This window comes from Bos taurus, chromosome 15, assembly GCF_002263795.3.
Source record: "Bos taurus isolate L1 Dominette 01449 registration number 42190680 breed Hereford chromosome 15, ARS-UCD2.0, whole genome shotgun sequence".
NCBI lineage: Eukaryota > Metazoa > Chordata > Mammalia > Artiodactyla > Bovidae > Bos > Bos taurus.
This window is the reverse complement of record NC_037342.1, coordinates 62,044,221-62,072,194: the sequence shown is the minus strand read 5'-3', so window position 1 is coordinate 62,072,194 and position 27,974 is coordinate 62,044,221. Positions and strand designations below refer to the sequence as shown.

Genomic DNA, 27,974 nt, shown 5'->3' with positions numbered 1-27,974 from the left:
AGACTACCATGCTGGAGAGAACAGGAAAACTGAAGTGTATACAATTTACCTTATCTTTATACCTAGAGGCAATTTTTGGACTCGGTCTAGGGAGAGAGAATCCAAGAAAAGCACAGTGGTCTCCACAAGACATCAAAGTTCGGGGAGGCTGAAATGGCTGTAGTATCGTGAAATGCCACAGATGAAGGACATATTTAGAGAAAAGTTCCCAGATTTGCCTAGGGCCCCGCTTGTATCTTGGCTAAACACTAAGTTACTCATGGACAGAGTAACTCCACAAGACCTGGCACAAGCATATACCAGGGAAAGAGCTAACGGAGATGTAAAAAGGAAACAGCTGTGGCAGTATGTGCAGGCTAGGGCGACATTCTTATTTTGATCAGTCGGAGGGAAGGAAGTTTATTGAACTTGTAGGGGGTTCATGAAGAGACCAGAAAAGTTAATTGTGGATCCAAAAAGATCAATAAAAACTTAGGAAATGCAGAAGAATTGGAAGGTCAAATTAAGATGTCTTGCACTACCTCATTTCAACATTTATTCCAACATTTATTATAAAGCTAAAATAATCAAGACAGAATACTGTTGGCATTGGGATACATATAAAGTGCAATGAAAGAAAATGGAAATTTCAGAAATTGACCCACACATACAGTAGCAAATTAATCTTGATAAATCAGTGAGAAAAAGACAGTCTTTTTTTGACAAATATTGCTGAAAATTAGATATTTGTATGATAAGAAATTACTCCAATCCATACTTCATCAAAGAGTAAAACTGAAAAAATTCCCAGAAGAGACTTTTTTTTTTAACAGCCTTGAGGTAGGCAAAGATTTTTTTAGCTAGGCTAAAAATTCTGAACTAAAACAAAATGAAACAAAACTTATTAAATCTACTTTACCCAAAATTTTAAACCTTCTGCCCTTCTAAAAACAACAACAGAAATGAAAAATCTAGCCACAGACTGGAGAAAAAATATTCAGAAAACACATATCTGACAAACAATGTGCACTCAGCGTGTATATGTGTGTGTGTGTGTGTATAAATCTCTGCTAATAGTAAGAAGGCAAACAGCTCAATAGAAACGATCAAAAGATTTGAACACTACTAAGATACCTAGAAATAAACTATAGCACATGAAAAGATGCTCAATGTTACTAATCATCAAAGAAATGCTAATTAAATCCACAATGAGTTACCACTGCACACAGGTTAGAATCAGTCAGTTCAGTTGCTCAGTAGTGTCCAACTCTTTGCGACTCCATGGACTACAGTATGCCAGGCTTCACTGTACATCACCAACTCCTGGAACTTACTCAAACTCATATCCATTGAGTTGGTGATGCCATCCAACCATGTCATCCTCTGTCATACCCTTCTCCTCCGCCTTCAATCTTTGCCAGCATCAGGGTCTTTTTAAATGAGTCAGTTCTTCACATCAGTCCTTCCAATGAATATTGAAGACTGATTTCCTTTAGGATGGACAGGTTGGATCTCCTTGCAGTTCAAGGGACTCTCGAGAGTCTTCTCCAACACCACAGTTCAAAACCATCAATTCTTCAGTGTTCACCTTTCTTTATGGTTCAACTCTCACATCTATACACGACTATTGGAAAAACCATAGCTTTGACTAGATGGACTTTTGTTAGCAAAGTGATGTCTCTGCTTTTTAATATGCTGTCTAAGTTGGTCATAACTTTTCTTCCAAGGAGCAGTCATCTTTCAGTTTCATGGCTTCAGTCACCATCTGCAGTGATTTTGGAGTCCCCCAAAATAAAATCTGTCACTGTTTCCACTGTTTCCCCATCTATTTTCCATGAAGTGATGGGACTGGATGCCATGATCTTCGTTTTCTGAATGTTGAGCTTTAAGCCAGCTTTTTCATTCTTCTCTTTCACCTTCATCAAGAGGCTTTTTAGTCCTTCTTTGCTTTCTTCCATAAAGGTGGTGTCATTTGCATATCTGAGGTTATTGATATTTCTCCCGGCAATCTTGATTCCAGCTTGTGCTTCTTCCAGTCCAGCATTTCTCATGATGTACTCTGCATATAAGCTAAATAAGCAGGGTGACAATATACAGCCTTGACATAGTTTCCTGATTTGGAACCTGTCTGTTGTTCCATGTCCAGTTATAACTGTTGCTTCTTGACCTGCATACAGATTTTTCAAGAGGCAGGTCAGGTGGTCTGGTATTCCCATCTCTTGAAGAATTTTCCACAGTTTATTGTGATCCACACAGTCAAAGGCTTTGGCGTAGTCAGTAAAGCAAAAGTAGATGTTTTTCTGGAAGTCTCTTAGTTTTTTGATGATTCAACGGATATTGGCAATTTGATCTCTGGTTTCTCTGTCTTTTCTATCCAGCTGGTTAGAATCAGTAAAATTAAAAGACTGACAATACTGAGTTGATGAAAATCTGAAATAACTGGAAATCTCACAGATGACTGATGAGAATGCCAAATGATGCAACCACTTTTAGCTATTAATACTTAGTAAGAACAAAAAGTAAATAACAGGTGCAAATTCAGTCAATTTCCTGGCATCTTCAGATTAAAAAAATGGTTATAATATTTATTATAAGTTATTGTAAAATGTTTGTGTTAAATAGAAAGTCTTATCAAGTACATTTTATTATGTGTTAATTCATTGAAAACTTGTAATGTATTTGACAGTTTTTCAGTTAGCAAACAAAGTATAATAACTGATTCCTTTTCTCAAAATATTTATGATAAATTGTAGTTCTCTTCTACTGAGCAAGTAGAATTAATTTCCAGAGGTGAAATATTTTTAGTAAATTAGTGAATTAATTTCATAGTTATCTGTTCATTTTCACAGCTTGCTAAATTTCTTCTTAAATTCTTCTTTGGGTTCTTAAATAGTTTGCTTCTTATGTTTATATAGTGATTACTGTTGCAATCTGTTTGCCATGCTAATAATACTCACTGAGTTGACAGAAACAATGTTTCTCATTTGAGGAGATTGAGTCAATTTTTTTTTCTATTGGTTAGGAGAAGGCAATGGCACCCCACTCCAATACTCTTGCCTGGAAAATCCCATGGATGGAGGAGCCTGGTAGGCTGTAGTCCATGGGGTCGCTAAGAGTCGGACACGACTGAGCGACTTCCCTTTCACTTTTCACTTTCATGCATTGGAGAAGGAAATGGCAACCCACTCCAGTGTTCTTGCCTGGAGAATCCCAGGGATGGCAGAGCCTGGTGGGCTGCCGTCTGTGGGGTTGCACAGAGTCAGACACGACTGAAGTGACTTTGCAGCAGCAGCAGTGGCATCCCCAGATCATTCACTGATAGGGAGCATGGGATCACCAGAATTGACTTATACCAGTCAAAATAATTATAGCCTTCCTCGAGTCAAAAGGAGAAAGAGTGAACCCTTATTCAAAATCAGGACAGCAAGGATGAGGTGGAGAATGAACATTGGGTAGGCAACTCAAAGTATTACTTCAAATGTAAAGAGGTTTTCTAATTTATTTTCTAAGGAGAGTACAGGTTCAGTGCTCTGATACTAAAAAAAATTAGTTTTATTTGAAATAGTTTTTCTGGAATTACACATACTTTAGTTACAGCATAATTTTATAGCATTGATCAGAAATTTTATTTGCTACTTTTATCAGACTTTTAATAACAATGTAAATTTAAGATGAAATGATTTTAAATTAGGCATATATTAGCTTTCACTAATTCATTAATTTGTGATATTTTTATGAATAAATCTGCCAAGCATCTGGATTTGAGGATGTTAAAAACCGTGATCTTGTCCTCAAAGTAAAGTTGCTCAGTTGTGTCGGACTCTTTGTGACCCTATGGACTGTAGCCTACCAGGCTCCTCCATCCATGGGATTTTCTAGGCAAGAGTACTGGAGTGGGTTGCCATTTCCTTCTCCAGGGGATCTTCCTGACCCAGGGATCAAACCCGGGTCTCCTGAATTTCAGGTAGATACTTTACCGTCTGAGCCACGAGTATAGTGATGGAAAAAGTGTTTATAAAATGATCAAATTATTTAATATGAAATAGGTGACAGGGAGGTCTTCTGAGAAGAGATAAGCAGAGAGCATAGCATATGAAAAGATTCCATGGCAGGGTGAGCAGGATAGATCCCATGAATTAAAATTTTAACTTATGAGGGAGAGAGTAGCCTGTAAAAAACGTTACAGATTTTTGCCTTTTTCCTCCAAAGAACTGTAAGAAGTCATATAAATGTTTTAGTTAGGAGCGGAAGAAAGGGTACTGGATTTATTTTTGGAGAGATTACTTTGGTGTTCAGTGGAGGACAGATTGGGTGGGCCAGGGAGATGCAGGGAAACTATTTGCTAAGTATTGCCAGAGTCCTAGTGACAGATGATAATAGCCTGGACCTCAGGAATGGGAATGGAAATGGTTAAGATTTTTAGAAGATAAATCAACAGGCCCTGATAATAGCTTGAATACATGGTCTGAAGGGAAGTGAGATGTTAAAGGTATCAAGGATGATTTTGCAGTTTCTGGTTTGCATAACCAGATAGAAGGAGGTATCTTTTCCTATGCCTAGAAGAAGACTAGGCTTGAAGCAGAAGAGATGGGATTCAGTCTTGGACATGTTGACTTTGAGGGATCTTTGATCTGTTTGAGTGAGATAATGAACAGGTAATTATTTGGTCTGAAGCTCAGAGAATTTCAGGGGTAGGCATACCAATTTGGAAGTTGTCAGTGTATAAATAGAAAATGAAACATTGGAGCATTGATTAGATTGCCATAAGAGAGAATTTAGTGTGAAGCAGGAAGAAGGCTAGGACTACCTTCAAAAACTCCAATTAATGAGTAGAGGAGGATGAACCTGTAATGAGAAAAAAAGGCAGGAAAAGAATTAGTGGATTATCATATTTCAGAATTCAGGGAATAAAGGGATTTAAAGAAAGAGGAAGTTAACTCAAATGCTATTCAAAGATTGAAATAAATGAGCATGAAGAAAATGTCCTTTGGATTTGTCAATGTGGTAGTCATTGTAAATCTATGTGATTTGTTTGTTTTGTTTGTTCAGTAAGAAGGTTGGGGAGAAATTAACCAAGAAATAACATTGTAAGTAACACCACTTCACAAATTTGAGGTTGTGTGAAGTAAGGGACTAAAATCCTAGCTTTTGAGAGAACTCTGAGAAACTGAGAGAACTCAGAGGAAAGCTTGTTTTCTTTTAAAGGAGGTTGATGGTCTAATCACTTTTGTTTATCATGGGGAGAGTTTTCAGAGTGTGCAAAGCAAAGGTCTTAGAAATGGATGAAGGAGTTGAGGACACTGTATAAAGAGGAATAGATAGAACCTTAAGTGAATGATAATGCAATAGACTGAGAGTAGGAATACTTTTTCTGTAAAGGGTCTGACAGCAAATATTCTTCATTTTCTATACCATAAAGTCTTTGTTACAACCACTCAGCTCTGACACTTAGTGTGCAACCAGCCATAGAAAATCTATAAATGAACACCATGGCTGTTTTCCAGGAAAACTTTATTTATGGGCAGTGAAATATGAATTTCATATACTATGATATATTATTAAAGTGTGACAAAATGTTATTCTTCTTTTGATTATTTTTTAACAATTAAAAGCATGCAGAGTCTTCTCAGCCTACAAGCCATACAGAAACAGATTGTGGCCAGAATCGGCCCGTGGTGTGTGTAGGGTGCTGACCCCTGCTCTGGAGGATCTTGTGAAGGAGGTGTGTGTAGAGGGCTGAATCTGGGGTTACGTTTCTGGGCAGTGACTCATAAAAAGCTATTAAGATTCTTCATCTTTGAGGAAGTCAATAGTGTTGGATCTGATGGTGTGTAGACTCAGCTCCGTGGCCCAGGGTTATGTTGAGCTAAGCACACTCTCTCACTTTTGGGTAGTACTAAACCAAACTCAGAGACTTTAGACTATGAAACCATACCACCTCTATGGTGGCCATTCCAACAGCTGCAGACTGCGCCAGATATGCTTGGACATGGAGGTGACTCCCCAAACTATAAGCAGATGGACTCAACTAAAAAGTTTGTGGAAGATCTCTTCTCATGTGCTTGTCAAGAGGAGTTTAGTTTTACAGTGTAGTGGTTTTTAGATTTTAGTATCAGAAGAGTTCTCTATAGCCTAAGCTATAAGAAATTATCAAAAAAGTAATATTTTAACAAGCTTAACAGCTACAGATTAGTGGAAATGGTATTTTAATTAACCTTAAGATTACAGCAAGCTAACACTGTTAAATATTTTAAATTACAAGAATGACCTTACAAATAGGGGCTTCCTTTTAGGACTTTTGACAGAAATTTATATTGATACTAATTTACACCACTTTTAATTTGCTATGAGGAAATGATTACTGAAGGTTGGCAATGCTTAAACACTGCAAAGATCTTTCATCTTGAAAGTAAGAGAGTGGCAGTTTTGCTGATGCATTATTAATTTCTAATATATCTGACTTTTGAATGCCAATTTAAAAACTCATTTAACTCTTAAAACTTGGCTTGCACAAACATTATTACTGATGTTTTAGCAATGAAAGGAGAAGAATCTCTTGAGTTAAAAAGCCATGTAATTTTACTTGGCTAATTTTTTAAAAACTCAAAGGCAGCAATATTTTAAAATCATCATTATTTTAGTTGAAGTAAAGGGGATTATCTTTAAATAGTTCATATTTTGCTTAGCTTAATTGGTAAATTATGATAAAACTTTAGAGGGTATTTAGATATTTGAAGCTCCACTAGTAACTGGGGAATATGGTTTGTACAAAACGGCTTCATTGCACTTTTAAATAATAGATTTGAAATCTTAAGAAATTGAGAACTAAATGTAACAAATGGAAAGGTGAACATGAGTTCATGAGAAAGAACATGAGTATCCTAAGGAGGGAGTTGCATCATTTTAGGGTTTATGAGACCAGCTATAGGAGCTTCCCTGGTGGCTCAGATGGTAAAGAATCCATCTCAGTGCAGGAGATCCCTGAATCAAGAAGATTCCCTGGAGAAGGGAATGGCAACCCACTCCAATATTCTTGCCTGGAGAATTCCATGGACAGAGGAGCCTGGTGGCTCCAATGGGGTTGCAAAGAGTCAGACACGACTGAGTCACTTTTACATAGGTTCTTAGTAATTTTCAAGGTGACTGGCTATGGAAGAATGCATTCTGAATTACCTCCTTTGAGTATTTTTGTCAATGAGGCAGGTAGTGGTGGTAATTGCAAAAGGATAATATTTGAGCACAGAGTCATATGGGAGAAAGTGATGAAAAGAAGAATTCTTCTAGTCAGACTGTGTTAGTTGCTAAAAATAGATTGATCCCATGCCAGTGTTTATATGTTCCACTCCTTTCTGTCTCAAGTTCCAGAAGAAACTGCGGTTTCTTTTCTGATGCTTTCTCTCTTGCATTTTTGAATATTGCTTTCTGAGCATCTTTAAAAAAGGTTTCAGTCCATTGGATGGGAGTCCTAGGTTAACTTGTGTGTAGTAGTCACTAAAGAAATTGACCCAAGAGATTAGGAAGAAAGGCAGGAAGAGGTTTGGAATTGCCACACTTGTTACCTTATTTGTTTGGGTAGCAAGGACCAGTCCCAGGTATGGGCAAGTGGACTAGAGAGAGGTAGGGGCCATTCTAAGTTAGGGAGCCTTGCGTTTGACTGATGAGGACACACGGCCTTGGTTCTCCACTGACACACTTCAAGTAGCGACACTGAGGTTAATGGATTTGCTCTACATGACAATGCTTACAGTCACTCACTGCAAGTGAGTACATTGCAAGTACCTTGTTATCTAACTAGGTAAAGCACTGATGTTGTGACTGTTTCCCTCATAAATTAGAAGGTTCAAGATTATTCCTATCACTGTATCTTTAATCATGAACATTCTTCTTGGTTTTGAGAGAGACAGCAACAATATATAGTTTTTGAAAAACTGCCTGAAGCTCTGGATTGCAGCTAGGATATAAGAAACACACAGAATCATGTAAATACCCTTGGGAGTATGTGGCATGGGGCAACATTATTGGTCATGTTTAAGGCTAAGATAAAGGCTGAGAATTTCTGATATATCCAGTTAAGGTTAGTTTGTCAAATTAAATTCATTGGTTAAATATTATTTGCCTTTTAAGTGCAACGCATTACTAGATACGGCAACTCGGATGATAAGCCAAATCAGTCATGGTGTTTGAAAGTTGTTCTCCAGACTGAAAGAGAAGTACAGTTTTGCCTCTATATACACATTAAGCTGGTTTTAGAAAAGGCAGAGGAACCAGAGATCAAATTGCCAACATCCGCTGGATCATCAAAAAAGCAAGAGAGTTCCTGAAAAACATCTATTTCTGCTTTATTGACTATGCCAAAGCCTTTGACTATGTGGATCACAACAAACTGTGGAAAATTCTTCAAGAGATAGGAATACCACACCACCTGACCTGCCTCTTGAGAAACCTGTATGCAGGTCAGGAAGCAACAGTTAGAATTGGACATGGAACAACAGACTGGTTTCAAATAGGAAAAGGAGTACGTCTAGGCTGTATATTGTCACCCTGCTTATTTAGCTTATATGCAGAGTACATCATGAGAAACGCTGGGCTGGAAGAAGCACAAGCTGGAATCAAGGTTGCCGGGTGAAATATCAATAACCTCAGATATGCAGATGACACCACCCTTATGGCAGAAAGTGAAGAACTAAAGAGCCTCTTGATGAAGGTGAAAGAGGAGAGTGAAAAAGTTGGCTTAAAGCTCAACATTCAGAAAACTAAGATCATGGCATCCGGTCCCATCATTTCATGGGAAATAGATGGGGAAACAGTGGAAACAGTGTCAGACTTTATTTTTTTGGGCTCCAAAATCACTGCAGATGGTGATTGCAGCCATGAAATTAAAAGACGCTTACTCCTTGGAAGGAAAGTTTTGACCAACCTAGACAGCATATTAAAAAGCAGAGACATTACTTTGCCAACAAAGGTCCATCTAGTCAAGGCTATGGTTTTTCCAGTGGTCATGTATGGATGTGAGAGTTGGACTGTAAAGAAAGCTGAGCACTGAAGAATTGATGCTTTTGAACTGTGGTGTTGGAGAAGACTCTTAAGAGTTACTTGGACTGCAAGGAGATCCAACCAGTCCATCCTAAAGGAGATCAGTCCTGGGTGTTTATTGGAAGGACTGATGTTGAAGCTGAAACTCCCAATATTTTGGCCACCTGATATGAAGAACTGATTCATTTGAAAAGACCCCGATGCTGGGAAGGATTGAGGGCAAGGGGAGAAGGGACCGACAAGAGGATGAGATGGTTGAAATGGCATCACTGACTCAATGGACATGAGTTTGGGTAAACTCCAGGAGTTGATGATGGACATGGAGGCCTGGCCTGCTGCAGTTCATGGGGTCACAAAGAGTCAGACACGACTGAGAGACTGAACTGAATATGTTAAGCTGTTTCAATATGTCTGTTGTCACAAAGAAAGTGAGTTGGTTGAGCTTGGATTAGTATTACAAGCTCTAGTTTTAAAATAAGGATAAAAGTGGGCAGAAATGGAGGCAGAGCGTTATCAGTAACTAGAAAAAATTTTAAGGTATATAATCATACAGTGAACATTGTCCTTCAGCAGTTCTTGGTAATGTAAAAGCAATATATCATAGCTATGAATAGTAAGGTTGGAAGAGATAAGTACATTTAGTTTGGATTTGGAATGTGTTATGGACTTTTAAATGATTGTGGTAAGTTTCATGTTTTGGGAGTCACTTCCTGAAGACTCATAATGCCTGCCCTCAGGTTCCTGAGACCTCTCAACTCCCTTCTGTTAATTTAATTTTTCTTGTCTTGTGAGTAGAGCTTTCTTTCCAACTGATGCATGTTTAAGTCTTCCCTGGTGTTGGAAAGGTGATTGTTACACCTTTATAAGGGCTATTTCTATATCAAGAACACATTGAGAAATTAAAGAGAGAAGGACTTTAGCGTATTAGAAACCATCAAAAGTGAAGTTCTTCATAACTAATGAGAATGTTACTGTATAGCATAGGGAACTCTGCTGTGTGGTGACCTAAATAGGAAGGAAATCCCAAAAAGAGGAGATACATGTGTACATACAGCTGATTCACTTCGCTGTGCAACAGAAACTAACAACATTGTAAAGCAACTATCCTCCAATAAATTTTTTTTAAAAAGTGAAGTTCTTCAAACTCAGATTCATGGAAAACCTTGAAATGTAGTTTATTAATTCCATTTTTAGTACCCAAACAGTGTAAGTTATCAAAGTGAACTGTGATCAGATAATATTTATAATTTATTTTGAAAGTGAAAGTGAAGTCACTCAGTCTTGTCCGACTCTTTGCAACCCCGTGGCCTGTAGCCTACCAGGCTCCTCCGTCCATGGGATTCTCCAGCAAGAATACTGGAGTGGGTTGCCACTTCCTTCTTCAACCCAGGTCTCTTGCATTTCAGGCAGACACTTTAACCTATAATTTATTTTAGGACACTTGGAAAGAATTTAAAAGCTAAAGAAAGTACCTTAAAACCTAATCTAAAATATAATATCCTCCCATTGTAAAATAAATGAAAAATATGTTAATAGAAAAGAGCAGGAAAAATATAGAGGTCTCCCACAGTTTTTCCATTTATGAAAAAATATGTGATTATTTTTAATATTTCTTACATCTTTCTCTTTTTTATTAATATTTGTGTGCTTAAAGTACAATTGGAATTAGCAATTTTAACTGTCTTTTTCTATTTCATATATTAGAAACATTTGATAAATCATCTAATTTTATTTTATAATTTTAAATAGCCATATAGTAGAGAAAGAACTTTAAATGTGTTTTCAATTCTGTTAGAGCTAACTGTGATAAATTATTTTTAAGGTATTTTTTTTCTGTGTAGGTTTTAGATATTTGCACAATGAGAATGAATCTAAATTCACCAGCCAGATATTTTTATGATTTATATGGCAGAAAAATCAAAGAGATTTCAAAAGGTAAGTGGCAAAGAGTTTGTAAACTATGTGATACTATCTCAAAAGACATTTACATAATTTTGTTTTTACTTTGTACTTTTAAAAGGAAAACAGACGTAAAACCCAGCTTAATTATAACACGAATAAATATGTCATTCTTATAGAAAGGGAAATCATGAAAGATTATTAAAGTTTAGAGAAGCTTTTATTTCAGCATGTTTTAGTCCATTTGGGTACTGTTTAAAATTCCATAGACTAACTGGTTTAAATAAACATTTATTTCTCACAGGTATGGAGATTAGTAAGCCCAAGATCAAGACATTGGTAGATTCTGTATCTGTTAAGGGGCCTTTTCTGATTGATAGACAGCTGTCTTCTCACTTTGTCCTTAGATAGTAGAAGGGACAAGGATGCTTTCTGAGGTGCTTTATATAAGGACATTTTTCATTCATGAGGGCTCCACCTCCTTGACCTAATCCTTTTCAAATACAATCACATTGGGGATTAGATTTCAACATATGAATTTTCAGGGGTCATGAACATTCATCTAAGCAGAGCACAAGCTTAGATTTAAAAAAAAAATAATGGGTATTTTAACCTTAGCAAGCCATACTTAATAGACAAAAGTAATTGATATACTTTCATATTTAGCAACTTCTATGATATATAGCTTTCAAAAGAGAAAGATGAATTGTGCTACTGTATGCTCAGAGATTTTTTTTTTTAATGTTTTGGCTAACTTCTAGAGGTTTTTCAAAAGTCATGAAATGCTTTAAAACAATTTTATTGTTTGTGTTTGTCAAAATAAGAGATCTTCCTCTATATTTTTAAAGGCTCTGATTTGCCATTCTTTGAAAGCAAAAATACTTGATTCCAAATTTGTACTATCATTAAATTACTGTCAGTAACAGAGTCAGACGCGACTGAAGAGACTTAGCAGCAGCAGCAGCAACAATTATTACTTTACTGTTTTACTTTTACTGTTTAAAAATTTTACTTTTTATTTCTTTAATAGTAGTTAGTATTCCTTTAACAGTGCCACAGTTACACTATTCAATATGCTACTTTACAGTTCTATCACTTCATTTAAACCTTGAGTTCACATATCTGAAGATGGCCAAAATCGTAAGTGGCATACTTAACTGCAAGGCTAGATCCAGAAAGATGTGATTTTAGGATATAGCTACACTGGAGACTCCCATTTGTTTCCATTATCCTTGCTTTTATTGTATAAAAGCAAACTTTCCTAGCTTTATCATCCTTAATGAATCCTATTGAGTGATCACTGTGATAGTTTGATACTTATTTATAACTCTTAAATTTTTTTGCTAAGTGTCATATATTTATATATGAGTGTGTATTAGAAATTAAATCTATTTTTCTTGGTTATTTTTTAACATTCATGTTAGGTATAAGAATTATTTTTCATTTTATTAGGAGTTTTCTTCTAAGGATTTCAAGGCACTTGTAGACACTTACCCATTACTATCTAGAAGCATTAGTTATTTACCTCTAAGACATAAGTAACACAAGAAATTCCTCCTTATGTTTTTTTTTTTTTCCAGGGGAATTGGGAGAGTAACATTATTAAAGTTGATCTCTTCCTTCTTACATTTTTGGCCCCTACCTCATCACATTGGTTAAATTTTCTAGGATAAACAATACTACATAATTGCTCTTCAATTTTCATTAAGAAAATAAAGAACACTTTTTCTTAAGATCCTATCTTGCTTTGAGTAATTTCCAGCTCACCTGGAATTAAAAAATTGTATTTGAGTAAATTGCTGGAGTTGAAACTCTAAGAAACCCTGGTTAAGATAAAAGTTTAAATTTAGATAGTTGATTTTTTTTTCCCCATCCCAAATGTGGTAAAACAGAATTACTTATCAAAACAGAAAAGTTCTGACTCCAAGGGGTGAGACTTCATGGCTGCCAGGGGCGTTCAGATTCGTGCCTCATGCTTCATGTGTCCCAGAAGTGTGTTATTATCACATTTTAATGCATGCCTTGCCCCGTGGTTTTGCATACTTATAAAAGCTTATGCCAGCTGAAATTAGCCTATGCAACTACTAACATGTGGAAGCGTAACAAGTTCACTGGACTTAAAATACTTAAAGAAGCTAATCCTGTTGGAGGAACTTCCAGTCTGCAGCACCCTAGTCACTTAACATTAGGTTTTTGCATTTCTTTTTTCTTTGTTTGTTAGTATGATTTTGTGCATCAAGTGATTGAGGTCCCTAAAAACTTTTATGTCTGATAGTTTTCTGAACTTTTAACTTGGGAAGGGTCAAGTGTTATATAAAGCTCTCTTTTTCTTTAAATAAACGCCAACATTCTGATTTTATGTATGACTTTCTTTTGATTGCTTGCTCAGTATCAGATCAGAAAAAGTCACTTAATGATATTTAATATTAATATCATAGAAATTATATTTTATTTTAAGCACAAATTAGGAGTGTAATGGGCATCAAGAGCGAAAAGTAACAGATGTACAAAACAAAAAAAATTTCTCCTAACTGTTGCTTCTTTTTTGGCATTAGATATACTTTCAGGTGTTCCTCCTATGCTATGAGAAATTCGCACATTTGACATGACATTAAACCATTTTTTTTTTTTTACTTTTCCAAGTCTAATAAAACCTTCAAAATCCCATAGGATTTGCAAATGGTCAAATTTCTAAACCATAGAAGATTTTAGCAAAGAAATTTACTTTGTTCTATGTGGAAAAGTTCTTAAGTTGTGTTTCCTATGTTGATCTATTCTTTTGAGAGTGGAAGAGAACTACCGACTGTGTAAAGATGCTGTATTCCTATATATGGTCAACATTACTAGTACAGCGTTTCTACTAGAGCATGAAATAAGTGTGAGAAATGCATTCTGCAAAATTACACCCTCAAAAATAACAGGGCTGTGAGAAAAATAGGTTTGAGGAAGACCATTCAAAGTCTATATACTTTTAAAACTGGAACACTATCTAAAATAAGAATTATTAACTTAGGAGATAATATGAACAGTCTGGGTAGTCATCTCAGAGTTCTGCAGAAGATAGTAAAGCTGCACAGAAACAGTAGAATGTGAGAGTGCAGATGAAAGTCAGTTGGAGGCCTAAGTCAGTGGGATTTCTTTAAAGAAGCCACAGGAGGAAGCAAAACTCCCACAGAGTCATGCAAGGCAGAGGGTGCACCTTTCTGGGAAGGGAGTGCCAGTGCAACAGCCAAGCTGATGTCTTTTATCTTCCCTGCTAAAGGACAGAGTTCCACTCCTACTCTGTTGGCCTCCATTGCCTAGGAAAAAAGCATGTATTCACCTACCAAACTTTATCTTGCTGACATCATTACCCTATTTACCAATCATATATGAGCTACCTGGGTTGTAGAAGTGCTTGGTAATGGCAGAACACATGTAGATAGTATTAGATTTTGATGAAGTTGTTTAATAACACTCTTATTCCCCTTAACATTCCCCAACCTTTCGTTCTCTTAACTTATTAACTTCTCTCAACTTAATTATTGCATCATGGTGAATGAAGGGAGTCATTCTTCCTCTTAAGAAAGGCCATAGTCTCTTAGGACCTTTCTGATGCTACTATTCCAATAACCAAGCCACTCCTCCCCACTACTTTGTGGATCTTTATAGATCATGGTGGGTAGTATGAAATGTACCCTAGAAGATTCTGAAATGAGTTAGAATAGTACATTAATTAAGTTGGCTTCGAAGTCATGCTATGAAACACTAAACATTCATTTCCTGTTCCATGTCCTACTTCAGGTTAGCTGCCCAAAATAGCTATATATTCTTTAAAAATTCTTCAGAGATTCTACAGTGATATCAAATGACAGAATTAACATATTTCAACCACAGAATTCCAATAACAGACCCTCAATGTGCATGTTTACTCTTGCCCATTATCAGATTTTTGTAAAGAAATCAAATTTGAAGAATAAAATGCCAAAGAGGTTAAAATCCAAAAATTTTAAGTCTTCAGAGAAGTGAATTCCAAAATCAAATAATCTTAACTTTGTGAGCTAAAATCCAATAAAAGTTCAAACTTTTGAAATTAAAATTCAAAGAAACTGAAGTACTTCCTGTTTTATGCTTTCCAGTATCAGACAGATGGCTTCTGGATGCCTGGTTTGAGCTGGAGTTCCTCCAGCAGCTACCGTCTGGGCTCCTGCAGTGGGTGTCACCCCTCAGGACCTCAGAAGTTGAAATGGGTCTCCACCAACTTTCTCCTGTTCCCTGCTTCCCACAGAACCAACAGATGACCACATTAGCCCGACACCCAGCACATTCAGAATAGAATCCATTTCCCCAGTTTCTCATATGGTCTTTCCAAGCAAAACGATGTTTCCTGTTTGGCATGATCCACACCCACATGACCGTTGCCAAAGACCAAAGCAGAGACTAAGTGAAGGAAGGCAAAGAAGAGAAACCATTGCTCATGTAAAACTTGCCAAAGCGCCTGCTGATTTTTATTGTTGAGCAGAGTATATGACCTCTGACATAGCTTGAAGGGAAGCAGCTTCCCACCGAAACATTATTTAAGCATTATGTATTTATAATATTTTTCTTGAGAAATTGACCATTGTACACTGTCTTCTCTCTCAAAGAGGCTTTATGAAGTGTCAGTTAAGTGCCTTGATTTTGGAGCCAGAATTCAGATTTCAGTTATGCCACTTATTGTATGACCTTGAGCAGGTTATTCAGTTTCTCTGAGAGTCAATCTCCTAATCTATAAGATAGGGATTATCATATTTACTTTAATAGATTGTTGTAAGAATTAAATGAGGTCTACTTAGAGTTCTTAGAACACGTGCCTGACACTTGGTAAGTGCTGTAGAACATTATCATCATTATTGCTGTTATTTTTATTCTGGAAGAGGGTACTGAGAATGTTGCATTCTTGGAACATTTAGAAATTTATGTTAGTGGTGGCCTCCGTCATACTTGTTCAATTTATGAAAATAACTCTTCCGTTATTTGGCTTTGTAGAATATTCCAGACATCTTAATATTCTTTTCTCTCTGAGTCCTGTGTTTCCGGACCCCATGCTGAGCAAAGGGTAGGCTCTAGCTGGTGGCACAGCACCCACCTTGCTCTGGGAGCAGTCATTTCAATCCTGGGTCCCAGTGGCTGCTGTACTGACCTCTGGCTATGGAGCTGTCAAAGCCTAAGAAACTTCTTTGATGGGCATGGCTGCCCCCTTATCTCCACATCAGTTCCAACTGGAGAGTAACTTTCAGTGGATTTCTGAATTGAAGCAACTGTTTGTGTTTCTGAGGCCCGTGTGTTACGTGCCCAGTGACGACCGTGACACTACTGCCACTTCCTCCTGAAGACGTGGTTTTTCCTCAGGTTTTGAATGCTCCTGGTCTTGAGTTTGTGTTTCTGTCCTCATCTGCTTCAGTGTTTGGGATTTGCCTCTGGGGTTTGTCTCTACTATATTACCCTTCCTTTCAGAAAAATTCCCTTCTGTAACAGATTGGGGCAGCATAGTTTGCAGAAGTTGAGTTTTTTTCTTTTCTCTTACTTTCCTTTTGCTTTCTGGCCCATACTTGTGTTTTTCTAATGTATTTCTCTAGCTTTTTTTCCTTGCAGGGTCTCTCATGGTGAGAGATATGAAGTCAATAAGTTCCAAGTTTGTCAATAGCATCCTTTGTTGAAACCAGTCTTATCCATTTTCACCTTACTGAGTTAAATAATCCTACCAGGATGTATTTTCCCACAGTTCAACATCTAATTTAGATCTTGATTGGACTCCTTGATCTATTATTACTCTGCCTGAATCTCCTGTGACGTAATTCATTTTGCCTTTGCCTTTTCTTAATTTTAGGCACATAATTTTTTGGAGTTCATTAAATACTTTCTTTGGAGTGCTTTATGTAATCTTCCTTGTATTCTCCTCTCCAATTTGTTTAGATTTTATAGGTACTCTTTGTATAACTGTTCTGTCCTCGTAAGAGATTCTCCAGTTGCTCATACTATCAATTTATCTGTAACTGACATGCCCCCTCTTCATAATATTCAGGATTCTGCCTTCACTGGGGATTTGTTCTCTAGAGAAGATTTGCTCTCTGATGTCTCTGTGATTTCTTTGTTGGGTTTCACTGGGGCTCCATTTCCTACTTCTGATTTTGTAATAATTAAAATATATACTCCTTTAATAATAACTTCTTTAAGAGTAGTTAGACTTGAAAGTACCTCCTGTACCCTCGCACCTTCATGATTCAGTTTTTGTCTTCGTATCTGTAAAATGTGTGTTCTCAGATCAGATGTTTAACTTAATCTAAGGAAATTTTTTTCCTCCTTGAGCTAAATAAGCTGTCTTATTTATTTTCATGCATACACTGTTATTTTCTGATTGTAAGATTGAAGCATATTTTAAAACCACTTTATTTTCTTTTTGATTCCTTTAACAAATTTGATTCATAGGTTTTTAATACTTTCTTCTAGTTGTTTCACTACTTTAATCAGAGAAGAAACAGCATTCTTTTTATAACAAATCTACCACTTTTCTATATATGAAGCCACAGCTTGGGTTTCTGACAATTAGAATCATGGTCGAAATTTATGTGATAAACTTAGAGTCTACCTGAATTCGTGGAGTTTACTTTAAAAGCTTGTGGATAAGCCACATGAAAATCTAATGTTAGCTCATCCACAGTGCCTTTTTGACCCAGAATGCATTTTAAAATAATGTCATGGAGGGACTTCTCTGGTGGTAAGACTCCGTGGTCCCAATGCAGGAGGCCCCAGTTCAATCCCTGGTTGGGGAATTAGATCCTACACGTCTCAACTAAGAGTTTGAATGATGCAACGAAGACCTGGTGCAGCCAAATAAATAAATATTTGAAAATAATAATGACAAAATAACATAATGGAGAATAGAATTTGAGGCATGGGGCCTAGTGTTTCCTATCTAGGCCTGGTAGTAGTAGTAATAGTGTTAGTTGCTCAGTCATATCAGAGTCTTTGCAACCCCATGGACTGTAGACTGCCAGGCTCCTCTGTCGATGGAATTCTTCAGGCAAGAATACTGGAGTGGGTAGCCATTTTCTTCTCCAAGGGATCTTCCAGATTCAGGAATCGAACCCAGGTTTCCATTTAATGATAGACCTTCATTGGGTTCTAGCATGTCTTGAACCCAGGTGCCACTGTATTTTAAAGTCCTGACTGCAGATTTAGTTGCAAGACACAGAAAAGCAGCAAGTATTGTTCTGCCTTCTGATGCCTAACATGATCTAATCCCAATCTCAGATTTACCCGCAGCATCAGGTGACGTTCTCTGCATGGTTCAGTGTCAGTGGCTACAGCCTGTACAGTAAGGCAAGCATGACCAGCTTGGGGTGCCAGGGCTTGCATAGATTGCACCCCTTACTATACTAAAGCAGTTACCCCCACCCCTGCCTTGGGCTAGCATTTTCTGAAGGCTAAGTTTGGTAGAAATTATCCCAGCTGCATTTAAATGCTATAACCCATCAAGCTCAAAATTCTATGCAGTTCTTGGTTATTAAAAATTTTAGGTCAACCTCCTTATTCTCCATGTATAGTTCCTTCAGTAAGAGAACAAATATAAAACCAAAAATTCAGCTACATGACCCAGTATAAGTTTCCAGAAACCATCGAGGTTGAAAAGCAAGCAAGCAAACAGAACCCCCACATAGTCCTTGCTGATTACAGCATCATCGAAGCATGAAGCCACCCAGTCCAGGCCCCTCCATAAGTCTCAATACTTTTGGGTTCTTTTCTCTCCAAAATTACTTCTTATATATTTCTCAGGGTTCCTAACCAACTTGGTCTCCTAAGTACAGCAATTTCCTGAGTTTTATGAGACATTCTCATAAAATGAGAGGTTCAAAATATTGAACCTAAGGTGGTAATGAAAACCCTAGAATTTGTAGGTAGCTGGTCAGAGTGAGCACATTCTTATGGAGAATTGTGCCCTTAATCTTGAGTTTGATAAACTTCTTGCATTTGGGAGACTGATATTTCCCAATTTTAATATATACCATAAGTAAAGCTACAGTAATTAAAACAGTGTGGTGCTGGCATAAGCAGAGATGTATATACCAATGGAATAGAATTAAGAATGCAGATATAAGTCAATACATTTATGGCCAGTTGACTTTCTAAAGGATGTCAAGACCATGCAATGATCTCTTCAACAAATGGTGGTGGCAAGACTGTATATCCACATATAAAAGACTGAGGTTGGACCCCTACATAGAACCATTTACCAAAAAAAAAAAAAAAAACAAAACTGAAAATGGATCAATGATCTAAATATAATAGCTAAAAGTATAAGACTTTTCCAAGAAGATGAAGAAATAAATCTGCCTAACCTTGGATTTAGCAATGTATTCTTTGACATGACACCAAAAGTATGGGCAACAAAAGAAAGAAATAGGTAAATTGGATGTCTTCAAATTTAAAAAGAAATCATGTATCAGAAGACACTGTTAAGAAAGTGAAAAGACAACCATCAAGATTGAGAGAAAATATTTTTGACCCATGTGTCTGATCCAGTTAAATATCCATAATATATAAAGAACTCAGACTCAACAACAAAAAGACAAACAACATCACTTCATGGCAAATATATGGGGAAACAGTGGCTGACTTTATTTTTCTGGGCTCCAAAATCTTTTCTGGGCTCCAAAATCACTGCAGATGATGATTGCAGCCATGAAATTAAAAGACGCTTACTCCTTGGAAGGAAAGTTATGACCAACCTAGATAGCATACTCAAAAGCAGAGACATTACTTTGCCAACAAAGGTCCGTCTAGTCAAGGCTATGGTTTTTCCAGTAGTCATGTATGGATGTGAGTGTTGGACTATAAAGAAAGCTGAGTGACGAAGAACTGATGCTTTTGAACTGTAGTATTAGAGAAGACTCTTGAGAGTCCCTTGGACTGCAAGGACATCCAGCCAGTCCATCCTAAATGAGATCATCCTGGGTGTTCATTGATAGGACTGATGTTGAAGCTGAAACTCCAATACTTTGGCCACCTGATGCGAAGAGCTGACTCATTTGAAAAGACCCTGATGCTGGGAAAGATTGAGGGCAGGAGGAGAACGGGATGGCAGAGGATGAGATGGTTGGATGGCATCACCGACTGAATAGACATGGATTTGGGTGGACTCTGGGAGTTAGTGATGGACAGGGAGGCCTGGCCTGCTGCAGTTCATGGGGTTGCAAAGATGAGCAATTGAACTGAACTGAAAGGAATTAAATAGACATTTTCCCAAAGAATATAGACAAACAGCCAAGAAGCACATCAACATCCTTAGTCATAAGGGAAATGCAAATCAAACCTACAATGAAGTAACACTTTATATAAACTAGTAATGGCTATAAAATAAAATCACACACAGACAAAATGGAAACTAAGTTTGTGAAGATGAAGAAATTGGAAACTCTGGACATTGGGAACATGAAATGGTTCAGCCACTTTGGAAAATGATTTAGTGGTTCCTTCAAAAGGTAAACATAGAATTACCATGACACTGCAACTTTACTCCTAAGTATATACCCCAAAAGAATTAAAAACAGACAATCAAACATTAACCTGTACATGCATATTCATAGCAGCACTATAGATAACAGCTAAAAGGTGGAAACCAAGCATCTACATCCAAAAACATCCAAACATCTGAAAAGATGGATGCAGAAATACATTGTGATATATTATTCCACAATACATGATGGAATATTATTCAACCATGAAAAGAATGAAGTGCTGATAATTCTATAACATGGATGAACCTTTAAAACATTATGCTAAGTTTAAAAAATAAGACAAGTACCATATTACATGATTCCATTTACATTTGAAATATCTAGAATAGCTAAATTCATAGAGATAGCAGAATGGTGTTTGCCAAGGCCTATTAAAAAAACTAAGATCATGGCATCTGGTCCCATCACTTCATGGCAAATAGAAGGGGAAAAAGAGGAAGCAGTGAGAGATTTTATATTTTTGGGCTCCAAAATCACTGCCGATGGTGACTGCAGCCATGAAATTAAGACACTTGCTACTTGGAAGGAAAGCTACAACAAATCTAGAGAGCATATTAAAAAGCAGAGACACCACTTTGCTGACAAAGGTCTTTCCAGTAGTCATGTATGGATGTGAGAATTGAACCATAAAGAAGGCTGAGCACTTAAGAATTGATGCTTTCAAACTGTGGTGTTGGAGAAGCTACTTGAAAGTCACTTGGACTGCAAAGAGATCAAACCAGTCAATCCTAAAGGAAATCAACCCTGTGTATTCATTGGGAGGACTTATGCTGAAGCTGAAGTTCCAGTCCTCTGTGTTGCCAAAGACTGATCTTCCTAAAATATCCCTCTTTTTCATTTTTCCCTCAAAACTTGACATGGCTAGTCAGTCTGCACACTCTGTACCTGACAAATTTTAAGTACACATTTTAAGATCTTGCCTTACCCATCCAACTAAATCACCACATCTCACAGCTCCCAGTAGGCACTTTCCATCCCAGCTAGATCAGTCCCTTCTATGTCGTAGACATGCAACGACTCATATATGCCCAGCTTCCTTACTTTTGCTTGTATTATTTTATGCCCACTCAGTAATCTTTCTATTCTTCTCCATTTATTCAAAGTTTAGCAATTTGTATCAGTCAGGATGTATTATATGACTGTGTAGTAACAAACGACTCCAAAACACTTGGTAGTTTAAGGAAAGGTGTATTTTTCACTTATTCTACATGTCATTGTGGGTTGATTGCACCTCTACTAGCTTACATCAAGGCACTTCACATGTTGAAAAAAGTGACAGTGTTAGTTACTCATGTTCTGTGTCCTGTAGTCCATCAGTCTCCTCTGTCCATAGAATTCTCTAGGCAGGAATACTGGTGTGGGTGGTCATTCCCTCTCCAGGCAGTCTTCCAGACCCAGGGATCAAACCCAGGTCTCCCACATTGCAGATGGATTCTTTACTGTCTAGCCACCTGCAATTCACATGCTGTCTCCTTAATTCAGCAGTGTGGGAATATATAATCCTTTCACAGGGAAGGGCACTGCAAGTCATAGGACTAGGCCTGACACGAATAAGATGGGAGGTATAGTTTTTATTTGGGGAAGGGCAAAAAATATTTTGCTTGATCATAGATTATACAACACTATCTGTTAACCAAAATTTGCTATTGCTAAGTCACTTCGGTCGTGTCCAACTCTGTGTGACCCCATAGACAGCAGCCCACCAGGCTCCCCCGTCCCCGGCATTCTCCAGGCAAGAACACTGGAGTGGGTTACCATTTCCTTCTCCAATGCATGAAAGTGAAAAGTGAAAGGAAAGTTGCTCAGTCGTGTCCAACTCTTTGCAACCCCATGGACTGCAGCCTACCAGGCTCCTCTGTCTGTGGGATTTTCCAGGCAAGAGTACTGGAGTGGGGTGCCATCACCTTCTCCGTTAACCAAAATTGGTATGTGTTAATTGCTCACTTGTGTCTGACTCTTTGTGACCTCATGGATTGTAGCCTACCAGGCTCCTCTGTCCGTGGAATTCTCCAGGAAAAAATACTAGAGTGGGTTGCCATTCCCTTCTCCAGGGGATCTGTCCAACTCAGGGATCGAACTCAGGTCTTACCACATGGCAGGCAGATTCTTTACCATCTGAGCCAGGGAAGACCACTAAAATTGATATTAGTTATCAATTGCTGTATAGCAGATTACCCCAAAACTTAGCAAGTTAAAGCAATAAACATGTATTTTGTCATGGATTTTGTGGGTCAGGAATTCAGGCACGGTTTATCTGGGCCTTCTGACTGGATCTCTTACAAAGCTTCAATCAAGGTGTCAGTTTGCAAAGTTTTAAAGTATTACTTAAATCCCACTCTATTTTGTTTACTAATACCTCTTTATCATAACTTTTTTGATACCGTATGTCTGTACCATATGTCATAATATATGTTTAATATAGTGTATCTGTCATTAATTGTAAACAAAACAAAAAACCTCTAAAAATCTTGTAATATGTACAATAAGACTGAGCATGTAATAGACCCTTGAAAATTTAATATTAAAATAATAATGCTAAATATGATCTTTGTTGTAGTAAGTGATGAAAAATACTTTTTAAATGGCTGAGTGAATTAAAATAAAAAAAATTCCTTTTTGAATTGTATTTGCAACAGATTTTCCACTGTTAACCACTTTTTGCTGGTAGTTCTCAGTGCTGTCGCTTAATGATTTTCCACTACTCTGAATAGTATTTTGCCATTTTTCACAGAACTTTAAAAGCTTGGAGATGCAAATGCATTACCAGATGCATTGTACAATGTAAAAACAAATGAAAATTACTGTATTTTTTGATATCTTCTTCCAAAGTGCTGTTGATTGATTTACTTTGGGTATCAGCATCAGAAGCTTCTTTGGTCATCACCAAAGCCTCGCTTTGCCATGGTTTCCTCTAAGTCATCTCCAATAAATGTCCATCATGTCACTGCTTTTTTCCATTTCTGACAGCTATAATTTAATTTAAAAAATAGAATAGCTAACTGAAATCTATTCTTACACTTTTACCATCGGTCTTGATTTTGTCTTCTGGAGTTAAATGATGCAGATTAATTCCCAATCTGTGACTGCCTTTCAAATATTTGAACATGTGTGGCTTAAATCTTTTCCAGGTTAAGTATCTCCAATCTCTCCAACTATTTCTCTGACCTCTCACCATCCTGGTTACTCTTCTCTGTTCTGTTTAGTTTTTTTGGTATTCCTCTTCTTGTGACCCCACATTGTACATGATTTTCCAGGTCAGTCAATGATGAGTAGTCCCACCTTCTCTTTTTCTTCAGGTCATTATTTAACCTACAATTATTTCTTTTACATAAATCATATCGTTGAGCTAAATTGAACTTAAAGGCAACTAAATCCCTCAATTTTTGCTCACAGTTTGCTTCTAAGCTACTTCCTCACCCTGTGCTTGTACTGCTGATTTTGTAGATATGTGAACACAACTTTATACATTGATACCTACTAAATTTCTACTTAAAAGAATTTTATTTAGTAGGTTAGCCTTATAAGATTTTTCAGATATGTAATCTGTCACCCTGGGATTAACAATTTCTCTCATTTTTGTTTTCATTGTCTAAATTATTGATTAAAATGTGCTGTGCTTAGCCACTCAGTTGTGTCCGACTCTTTGCGACCCCATGGACTGTAGCCTGCTAGGTTTCTCTGTCCATGTGGATTCTCCAGGCAGGATTTTTGGAGAGGATTGCCATGACCTCCTCCAGGAAATGTTCCCAACCCAGGGATCCCGCACTGCAGGCAGATTCTTTATCATCTGAGCCACCAGTAGGCAATAATTAGGGACAGAGATCTTTAACATGCTAGGAGTCTATGTCCAGTTCTAACTGTTGCTTCCTGACATGCATACAGATTTCTCAAGAGGCAGGTCAGGTGGTCTGGTATTCCCATCTCTTTCAGAATTTTCCACAGTTTATTGTGATCCACACAGTCAAAGGCTTTGGCATAGTCAATAAAGCAGAAATAGGTGTTTTCCTGGAACTCGCTTGCTTTTTCCATGATCCAGTAGATGTTGGCAATTTGATCTCTGGTTCCTCTGCCTTTTCTAAAACCAGCTTGAACATCAGGAAGTTCACGGTTCACGTATTGTTGAAGCCTGGCTTGGAGAATTTTGAGCATTACTTTACTAGCATGTGAGATGAGTGCAATTGTGCAGTAGTTTGAGCATTCTTTGGCATTGCCTTTCTTTGGGATCGGAATGAAAACTGACCTTTTCCAGTCCTGTGGCCACTGCTGAGTTTTCCAAATTTGCTGGCATATTGAGTGCAGCACTTTCACAGCATCATCTTTCAGGATTTGAAATAGCTCCACTGGAATTCCATCACCTCCACTAGCTTTGTTCGTACTGATGCTTTCTAAGGCCCACTTGACTTCACATTCCAGGAACAACAGACTGGTTCCAAATAGGAAAAGGAATACGTCAATTCTGTATATTGTCACCCTGCTTATTTAACTTATATGCAGAGTACATCATGAGAAACGCTGGACTGGAGGAAACACAAGCTGGAATCAAGATTGCCAGGAGAAATATCAATAACCTCAGATATGCAGATGACACCACCCTTATGGCAGAAAGTGAAGAGGAACTCAAAAGCCTCTTGATGAAAGTGAAAGAGGAGAGTGAAAAAGTTGGCTTAAAGCTCAACATTCAGAAAACGAAGATCATGGCATCTGGTCCCATCACTTCATGGGAAATAGATGGGGAAACAGTGTCAGACTTTATTTTTCTGGGCTCCAAAATCACTGCAGATGGTGACTGCAGCCATGAAATTAAAAGACGCTTACTCCTTGGAAGGAAAGTTATGACCAACCTAGATAGCATATTCAAAAGCAGAGACATTACTTTGCCAACAAAGGTCCGTCTAGTCAAGACTATGGTTTTTCCTGTGGTCATGTATGGATGTGAGAGTTGGATTGTGAAGGCTGAGCGCCGAAGAATTGATGCTTTTGAACTGTGGTGTTGGAGAAGACTCTTGAGAGTCCCTTGGACTGCAAGGAGATCCAACCAGTCCATTCTGAAGGAGATCAGCCCTGGGATTTCTTTGGAAGGAATGATGCTAAGGCTGAAACTCCAGTGCTTTGGCCACTTCATGTGAAGAGTTGACTCATTGGAAAAGACTCTGATGCTGGGAGGGATTGGGGGCAAGAGGAGAAGGGGACGGACAGAGGATGAGATGGCTGGATTGCATCACTGAGTCGATGGACATGAGTCTGAGGGAACTCCGGGAGTTGGTGATGGACAGGGAGGCCTGGCGTGCTGCGATTCATGGGGTCGCAAAGAGTCGGACGCGACTGAGCAACTCAACTGAACTGAACTGAACAGAGTCTATGCTTCAGATTTCTATTAATCTTCCTGGGTATGACTCTTCATTTAGTTATGAACTTACAGGTTTATCTAACCCCTATGTAAACATAAATTTTCTAATTGCCTCACTCTAGTAACATTAATTTTAAAAGTGAGTTTAGTCTGTCATAACTGGTCATATTGGATCAGTGCTTAAATTTTTACTGTGGCCTGAAGGGCCTTCATGATTGGGTCCCTACCTAGGTTCTCCAGCTTCACATGTAGTACTGAGCCCTTCATCTCTGCACTCAAGTCACTTTATTTTCTTGTTTCTGTTCCTCCAACACTTGATACTCCTTCATGCCCCAGAACTTTACCATATGTTTACTCTGCCTGGATTCTCTGACTCTATCTTCCCTGCAAGGTATTACCTACTTTTCTTAAGGTCTTATTTTAAACATTTCTTCCTCGAATACCTTTCCTGTCCCACTTCTCCCCTTATCTAGGACAGGTATCTCTGTTCCATTAATAGCACCCTGTGTCTAGTAATTGTCACAACTATAATTAATAAAGATGCTTGAGGAATTATTTAATTTGTTTACTATTAATTATTGTTAATTATTTAATCTGTCCCCTAGACTGTAAGATCCATTAGAACAGAGATTTTGTAGTCTTCTCTATTCCCACATTTAACCCAGGTCTAAATAATATAGAGGAGGTATTATAAAACAGTGTAACTATAAGTATTATAAAATTATTTTAAAAATTATATATATTATAGAATTACATTATATATAATTATAAAAACTGGGGATGATGCACTTCTTGGTGAAGCATTGTACTTTGCTTCCTTTTGATGAAATGGAAATTTCAGGACATTGGGAGAGCCTAGTCAAAACGCTTCCCTCTTCTCTTATGCTCTAAAAATGCTTAGTTCTACACCTTTGTTGCTAGTATTTTTCCTTCTCTCTAAATGTGTAATTCTACAACTGTCCAGATGGTCTGGGTCCTGTAAAATGGCATTGCTTTCTTGGTTAAAAGTAGGTAATTCAGAAAGATATATAGCCTGCAGCCTACAATCAAGCCCCATACAGGGACAGCTGTATGTGTGTATTCATTCTGTTTCCTTATATTCATACTACTTTTTCCGTGAAAGAAATTGCAAGCGAGGGAAGCATTCACTTATAATTTTCTTTTGTTTTGGATACTAAGTGAGGTATTGCTCTATCATTTTTAAAGAGAAATATCAAAAGAAAGCAATCATGAATTTTGGTTTTTTATTTGTTTTTAATTGAAGGATAATTGCTTTACAGTATTGCATTGGTTTCTACCAAACGGCAACATGAATCAGCCACAGGCGTACCCATGTCTCCTCCCACATGAATTTTAAATAAAGGACTTAATGAAACAGGAGGTTTGCAGACCTGGGTTCTCCTGCCTTGTTATAGATACACCCATTTATTTGGGAAGGAACACACAGACTTAGTAATATTTTGCTTAAAGACAATAGATGTAGCCATAGTCTATTGAGATCTACTCTCCACTGGAAGAAATAATGTTTCTATGCTGCTATTAGAAAGGGCAAGCCCCATGTAAGGAATCTCCCCATGAGTCTCCCTCTCTGCTCATTAAGTATTTGTTAGGCTTCCCTAGTGGCTCAGCCAGTAAAGAATCTGCCTTCAATGCATGATACCCAGGTTCGATCCCTGGGTCACGGAGATCCCCTGAAGAAGGGAATGGCAACCCATTCCAGTATTCTTGCTTGGTGAGCTATGGTCCATGGGGTCACAAAAGACTGGACATGACCACATGACTTTCACTTTCACTTCACTTTTATGCGAGTTATCCCATGTTGGGTCCTAATGATCACTGTTTATTTTTCTAAGGGTTCACAAACCATTTTATAATCTGTCCTAGAAACTTTATAATTATAATATCTTCTTTAAAATTAAGTATATTTGCCATGAGTCCCTTTACCACTTACTCTTACTTCTCAAACTTTATGAAATATAAAAATTTAGGTTTCTTTCTGGAGAAGCATGCCTAATGCTGATGGTTATTAATCAGCCCTGGAGTTTCTCTAGATTAAAATATACAAAGGCAGCCCTGTTGTGTTAGAAAGATGCCATTCAGAAGAAGTCCTCAGGGCTTCCTTGGGGCTGTGCTCTCTGACTTTGCTTTGGTTCCAAGGTACCTTAGATATGGCCCTCTGC

At 37.6% G+C, this 27,974-nt stretch overlaps 1 protein-coding gene across 7 annotated transcripts in view; it reads left to right on the top strand.

Annotated features, from left to right (window-relative positions):
- DCDC1 (doublecortin domain containing 1) overlaps positions 1-27,974 on the top strand; it is a 470,261-nt gene that overhangs the window by 72,676 nt on the left and 369,611 nt on the right. For 6 of the 7 annotated variants that reach the window (XM_015474817.3, XM_015474816.3, XM_015474819.3 and 3 more), the window contains one exon: positions 10,854-10,947. The exons of the other annotated variant lie outside the window; for it this stretch is intronic. In XM_015474817.3, coding sequence (XP_015330303.2) covers positions 10,854-10,947 — 94 coding nt within the window. The remainder of the gene's footprint in view (positions 1-10,853; positions 10,948-27,974) is intronic. 7 annotated transcript variants of the gene reach the window in all.